Consider the following 6,851-nt stretch of genomic DNA (forward strand, 5'->3'; position numbering starts at 1 on the left):
TGCAGGAAAAGACCATCCTACCCTTTATTATGAAGGGGTATGAAAAAATCTCCTCCGTTGATGTGTTTAGGGGGTTGTACCGAAGAAGAAGTGTTTCTCACCACAATCAACAGCACGATGAAGAGATAGCGGTTATGACGTAATCAAACCAATTAAACAAAGTTGTTGCATACTGTTGGATATGTAAACGAGGTATGCATAAGGTCTCAGAATATTGTGGAAGAGAAGTGGAGCATGTTGAGCGATGAAAGTTTTTTTTTTGTGGATAAAGTGGGGCATCTATCAGAGTGATGTTGAGCGATGAAAGTGGATTGCCCATTGTCGGCAAAGTAGGAGCTAGCATGTATAGCTGATTAAATGTGGAAGAAAATGTAACACCGTATGAATCCAGTTGCCCATGAACAAATAGAAAGCGAAGACCACAGAACCATGGCCTCTGCACTGCACCAGTGGAACCATGTGCTCACTTCCCCCACCCCCAGCCTAGACCTATGGTGGCGCCATGGCCAGGCCACACCGCAGCGGCCGATGAAACCCAAGGCTAACAGGCCAGAGGGGAAAGGATTGAATGCTAGTAGGCCAAGGGAAAGGGGGCGCGAGTGGGTGGGGGGTGACCTACCGGAGGGTATAGGCGAGCGGCGGCCGAGCGCCTGGCCATGGCTCCGGCTCCCGCGAGGCGGGGCTGGCCCAAGACTCTTTGGGTCCACCGGTTTCAGGCTTTCAGCCACCAGAATGTCGCACCAAAATCAAATCAATGGGCAACACGTGCGAACGGTGCGAAATGCAGCTGCGTGTGTGTACCGGCATGACAAATCAAACATTTTTCATGACAACATATGTTTGTCGAGAGTCGCAATTTCACAAAAAGATAAACTAAGACAGATTTGACATGCTCGCCAACTAAACTTGTCACCTTTAACAAACATAAAAAATGTTCGATTTGTCATGCCTAAAGAACTGACGCTCATTGAGTATTCGGGTCTCACTCCTAGCGGGAATATAAGTTGGGCACGAGGTTTAAGATCATCAAATTTTTAGACCGGCTTAGCCAACAAAAGTTATAACCAGGGGCATGGCAAATGCGATCTTTTTTTATGGCAAATTCTTCAAAACACACGGGGACTCTTCAACCTCTTTTTCTAAAAGATGAATTTTGATTCATTTCAATTACGAAACCTTTTACAGAAGCTTCTAAAGTATGTAAGTTCAACCCTCTTGATGCCACTGATAGTAATCCATAGCGTCCGCAGAACGTCGGCAACTTCTCGTCCTAAACCTAATGCCAGACTTTCTTTGTGTCCTTTATGATCGAGACGAACGTACGAGCTTCTTCGTCGCATTGATCTTGGCCCTTACTCTAACAAAATCCCCAATATAACCAAAAGGTAGTTTTATTTGTACCTCCAAGATCTCACCCATGGGGCGACACCGGCAACATCAGGACCCTTGGTTCGAAGTTCGACGTGATAACCAACCAGCCACCATCACTACAGAAAATTAACCAGCCCCCTATAGGCTAAACGCCCTGTTCTTTGCTTTATTCTTTATTTTTTCCTTTCTGTTTGCAACATATTTATTTATTAATAGAAAATTACCATGGAACGATTGTTCTACGGTTTGAGCTTCAAAAAAAAACATCAGGACCCTTGTCCATAGAGCTAACTTGTTCAGGGCAACTAATCTAGGGTTCTCGAAACCATCATATTCCTCCATGATTACTGCTTGGTGCATGAATAGCCATGATCACATGTTCATTGCCTTATTCCAATCAGCAAGCACCCAAACTAAACCATGAACAAGTTGCCGTCGAGCTTCCTCCATACTCCTTCGCCAGATTTTAGGCGGACCTCATATCTGAATAGCGGTTTGTAATTGTAGGGCTAAAACCCCGAGTAGTGTGTACCTTGGCTATCACTAACCACTTGGCTACATCCGGTGGCTCAAGTATTTCCTCCTCCCGAATGAAACTCTCTTCCTCTAATTCATGCAAATTCAGCCAGCCCAGGAGGTCCTTTGCTTCCTCATTCCTAGAATTGCCCATCCTCCACCGATCGCAAACCAACCCATCAAAACCCTAGGTGTCTACACCATCAGGGGAAGATCATGTACCACGGGTATATACTATATACCCTACCTAACGTCCAACATAAATGCATGCTTGGGAATCTAAAAGAAGAATGCATGTTTGGATCTTTTCTATAGTCTCCAGAAGAGTAAAGTCTAATTTAAACCTTAACTTCGTATGTGTAGTCTGTAATGAACTCTGACCTTTGAATCCCTGAAATCGACACCCTGTTTTCTCTGATCCCGGTCGTTTGTGACCTTGATGTCGCATCCAAACAGGATTTACGTAGGAAAGGCCGGGATAGCTAAATCAGCTACTCCCTCCGTCTAGGTGTGTAAGTCATCTTACGAAAACCAAATAATCCCAAAATACTAAGGCGCGCTGTATTAACTTCTACCTTGTTTCTTGTTTCTTCACATATCAACCAATAAGAGACAAGAGGTGGGCATGCTTTTAATGACTTGAGACTACCAAACACGACATGCAGTGGTTAGTTCATTGCATGCAATGCTATTAATTAGCAAATAAACATTAAAGTCTCTCGTTTTCCCCTCCTTCTTGGTCACGGTGCACAACCTAAGATGACTTACTCACCTAGACGGAAGGAGTACTGCATGCGGAAAAAGTCAGTCCACCTATGATAGCCTCTACTCTCGCTGACGAATGGACCCACATGTCATCGCCATCTTCTCTAATCTCTAGCCGTCTCTCCAAAATCTGGTACAGAACGTGAGTGCCCGCCGAACTTTGGGCTGGAACGCCGGCCTCTGCGGCGGGCCGGAGGAACTGTTGCGCGTGTCCGCTGAGTTTCTCGGCAAAGGTGGCTGCAGCACGGCGTACATGGCAGTGCTCCACGACGGCAGCGTCATGCCCCTGGAGCGGCTCCGCGACACGGCGCGGGTGGCGGCGTCGACCAACCAAAAAGGATTTCGAGCACCACATGGCCCTGCTCGGCCGTCTCCGCCATCCCAATGTTGTGCTCGTGCCGCTCAACGCCTACTACTACGCCCGCAAACGGTCCACCACTTCCGTTGGGCACCTGCCGCGTCCGCGGCAGCTTCTGCTCCGGTGCGACTCCCGTGGAAGTTGTTGCTTCGGCGGTACTGGCTGCTCCTGCGAAGAGACGCCGTGAACCCCTTCGACGTCGTGTGAGGTGTTCTGCGTGACGAGCGCAGCCACCGCTGTGCAACGCGGCGCGCGCGGTCGCCGGCGCCGTACACGATAGCAGCACCACAGGGAGTATGCGCTGCTGTCACTCGCGCAGGAAGAGGAGCCAACGCTGTAGGAGGAGGATTAAGGCTGCTCCAACAAGGAGTACACGCTGCTGTCAAGGGAGGACAAGGACATCGCCCCGTCACCAACGAAGCCTACTTCCGAGCCCATCTGATGCGTGCGTGCCCATTTGTTGTGTGCATGGCTGCCTTCGGAGCTTGATTAATTTGCGCCAGGCGAGCTGACCGGTGACCCGACAGCAGCCCACGCCCACCTCCCCACCTAGAGTGCTCCGGCGCCGAACCTGAACTGCAACCCCGTGCGCTAGCCCCACATGTAAGGGCTGCTTCTTTGCAGTCAATCCAGAACTGACCATGCCCACGTCAGCAATCCCAGTGTAAAAACGAGCCAAGGTGAGTAACGACCGGGAATTAGAAGTTCAGGGTATGGATTTCAGGGATTCCAAAGGTTAGGGTTCATTACGGACTACGCATACAAATTTAGGGTTTAAAATAGACTTCACTCTCTCCAGAAAGACAAACAGCACCAGGAGCCTGCGGAGCAGCATGGGACGTAAACGCATCTGCTAAACCACGGCACCAACATGATAAAAATCAAGTATATAACCGCCCTTTTATTACCAAATTATTCTAAAGTACACATCTGGAGTGCTCAGTCAAACCAGCACGACAGGGAGGAGGGCCGCCTACCTAGGGTTCTAGACTAGCCGTCTCAATGCTTGTGAGCGAGCTGCTTGAGAACATTGCCGAGGTCGGCCTCGCCCTTGGTGCTCTTGACCCACTTGGCCTTGATCCTCACCCTCTCGATGCTCTGCTTCACCGTCCTCGCGATGCTCGCCTTGGTCCTGCTCTTGAAGAACTCCTCTGCCTCGTCACCCTTCTCGTCCGTGGCGAGCTGAGACAAATCAACAATGGTTCCTCCGTGTTAGCAGATTCTAAGTTTCATTCGTGCACATGCATTTGCTTGCATGAGCGTGGCATATAACAGGTATGACATTTACCGGTGAGACAGTGACGGTGATGAAATAGGTGAGCAGGTGTCCAGTGAAGGTCTCTGCTATGTAGTCCCAGTTTTCCTGAACCACGGACAAGGCATTTAATTAGCACAGAAGAAGAACAAAAGAGAGCAGCAAGGCTAATCATAACCAGGGAGATGCAAAAATAGCAATGAATACCTTCAACCATGTCCATGCCACCTCATGCGCTGCTGCAGTCACTCCGCGGAGCACAAATATGCAATCCTGATTCCTTACCTATGGATGCAATATATCGCAAGTTTAGCTGGCTGAAAGTAAACTGTATCATCAAAAATGTTATATCGCTTCCTTGTTACCTCAGACGATAGCAGGAAATTCAGCGCTTCACGAACAACATCAGGGTCAGGGGACGATGCCAAAGAACCTTCAAAGAGGATCGTAAATTTTGTGAGATTCCACAAATCTCATTTTAACTTATAAACAACAAAAGGGAAATACTAGCTTACCAAGCACACGGACTTTTTCCTGGCTCAGATCAGTTTCCCTGTAAATCTTCAGGAGAGATTCATACCCACTTTTGTTTGACTTGTTCACGGTCTGCATCAGTGCAACATATGCAGCCTGTACAATACAGTAAGATGGTTAACAAGTGGACTCCACATAGTTTGCAAGGTTATATAGCTATATGCTTAATTTATGTTTTATCACAGTGCTAACCTTTCGGACATCTGGTGGGAGGAGTGGCGTCTCTCTGTCTTCCAGAAAGACATTAAATCGACGGACAGCCTCGTCTATGGTAGACTGATGGCCTAGTTCCGCTAGAGCAGATAAGAGGGTACCTCTTAACAGTGCATTCAGGTGACCCTCCCCACTCTTGGCATCCCAGCCAACTCTCCTGCAAAGGACGGATTTTTGGAAGGTTAGAAGAGACTGCACGATAAACTATCCTTCCACTACAGAATGATAAAAGCAGATAACTTACTGTGCGAATGGCTCAAGGAAGTCAATTAGGAACTTCTTCATATTAACCAACTCCTCAGGTGCAGCAACGGCCATCATCTCATATATGCTCAGGCTTGTCTAAAAGGGCAAGAACAAAAACGCTTTAGAACAAAAATCAAGTTTAGGAACAACAAAACTTAATTATATAGAATAGGAATAGTAGTACGTTGATGGCATGTGCAAGCACAGTATACTCAGTCTCATTCTTGTACGCAGCAATCAAATGCAGCAACGTGACCAGCTTCTGTTTACCAGCCATACAGAGGGCATAGGTGTCATCAAGTACACCTGTATTGATCAGACAGTAATAATGTGAGAATAGTTGAAACAGGGAAAGACTTACACAGTTGTAAGAAGCCATGCAAGAGTTTTACCGTATCTGTCTGCTGCACTCAGTATATTGGTCTCAACTGCATGCCTAAGTCGGGATGCAAGTTCCTCGTCATAACTCACTCTATAGAAACCAGTCTGATCGACATTAAGTTTAATCCAGAAATCATCTTTCTTTTGGCATTCTACGAGCCCTGACAAATTGAAATCCTCCTGTTTTCCACGGAAAAGGAACTTTTGCTGAACTGAGTATGAACAGCAGCATAGTGTGATGGGAACCACCCATTGCCCAACTCCTTCAGACCCACTTGACAGGAACTGTGTCTGCAAAGAGACAAGACCAAAAGATGTTCAGAAAGCCACAAGCCAGAACAAAATTTGATAATAATGATAAAACATGTAAACTTGAAAAGGATTTTGCAGATGTCCATGGCCAACCTGCTCCAGCTCTAGCTTTCCATCCTTGAGTTTTACGCTGACAACAGGATAACCTTGCTGCTTTGTCCATGAGTGCATTAATGTTTTCACTGGCTCACCAGACCCCTCTTCGAGGGCAGCCCACAAGTCCTCTGTCTTGGCATTTGAATATGCGAACCTTTTGATATATGCAGCCAGTGATTTCTAGCAAAACGAAGAACAGTTCAATAAACTTCTTGTTTCCACTCAAAAGCTATTTTAATTTTCAATTGATAGGTTCTCACGAATGTGGAACTAATGTGCAAGTTTAAGTTCCAATCAATAGTCTTTATATAACTACAACTAAGATTGCGTGTAGGTCACCCAACTGTCCAAATACATTAAGAAAATAACAGAGTATGTCCTTCTGAGCTGGGGTGAGCGCATCTCAAAAGAAATCATACGGCCAGGGTCACATGATCTGTTAAACTTGCAAACTGGGAAAATAAGCAAAGCAAACCTGGAAGATCTCAGCCCCAAGGTAGCTTTGCAACATTCGGATAACAGCAGCTCCTTTCCTATAGCTTATAGCATCAAATATCTCATCTATTTCATCAACATGATTTACATCAACCTGGAAATGATAGATAATAAGCCACATATACACATCAACTAGTAAGACAGGTTATAATGTACACAATGGGCATAGTGTGAAGGGCATGAATGGAAAGTTTAAAGTCTCCACTAGTGCATTTAGGAGAGTGTGGTTTTTCTAAACCCCCCATCTTTCAGTGTGACAGGACCAAATTTCCCTCCAATGTTAGAAGCAGTTGACCTTTTCCCTCCCCC

General features: G+C 46.5%; 1 protein-coding gene across 1 annotated transcript in view; it reads right to left on the reverse strand.

The window, feature by feature from the left end:
- Positions 1 to 3,882: 3,882 nt before the first annotated feature.
- LOC119326314 (aminopeptidase M1-A) overlaps positions 3,883 to 6,851 on the reverse strand; it is an 8,928-nt gene continuing 5,959 nt past the window's right edge. The window contains exons 9-19 of the mRNA XM_037599994.1: positions 6,523 to 6,636; positions 6,045 to 6,227; positions 5,651 to 5,930; positions 5,443 to 5,564; positions 5,257 to 5,354; positions 4,992 to 5,169; positions 4,781 to 4,895; positions 4,631 to 4,698; positions 4,473 to 4,550; positions 4,299 to 4,373; positions 3,883 to 4,192 (exon numbers count right to left, since the gene is read on the reverse strand). Of these exons, the coding sequence (XP_037455891.1) occupies positions 4,010 to 4,192; positions 4,299 to 4,373; positions 4,473 to 4,550; positions 4,631 to 4,698; positions 4,781 to 4,895; positions 4,992 to 5,169; positions 5,257 to 5,354; positions 5,443 to 5,564; positions 5,651 to 5,930; positions 6,045 to 6,227; positions 6,523 to 6,636 (1,494 nt within the window). The 3' untranslated portion in view covers positions 3,883 to 4,009. The remainder of the gene's footprint in view (positions 4,193 to 4,298; positions 4,374 to 4,472; positions 4,551 to 4,630; positions 4,699 to 4,780; positions 4,896 to 4,991; positions 5,170 to 5,256; positions 5,355 to 5,442; positions 5,565 to 5,650; positions 5,931 to 6,044; positions 6,228 to 6,522; positions 6,637 to 6,851) is intronic.

Source organism: Triticum dicoccoides, chromosome 6B (assembly GCF_002162155.2).
Source record: "Triticum dicoccoides isolate Atlit2015 ecotype Zavitan chromosome 6B, WEW_v2.0, whole genome shotgun sequence".
NCBI classification, from domain to species: domain Eukaryota; kingdom Viridiplantae; phylum Streptophyta; class Magnoliopsida; order Poales; family Poaceae; genus Triticum; species Triticum dicoccoides.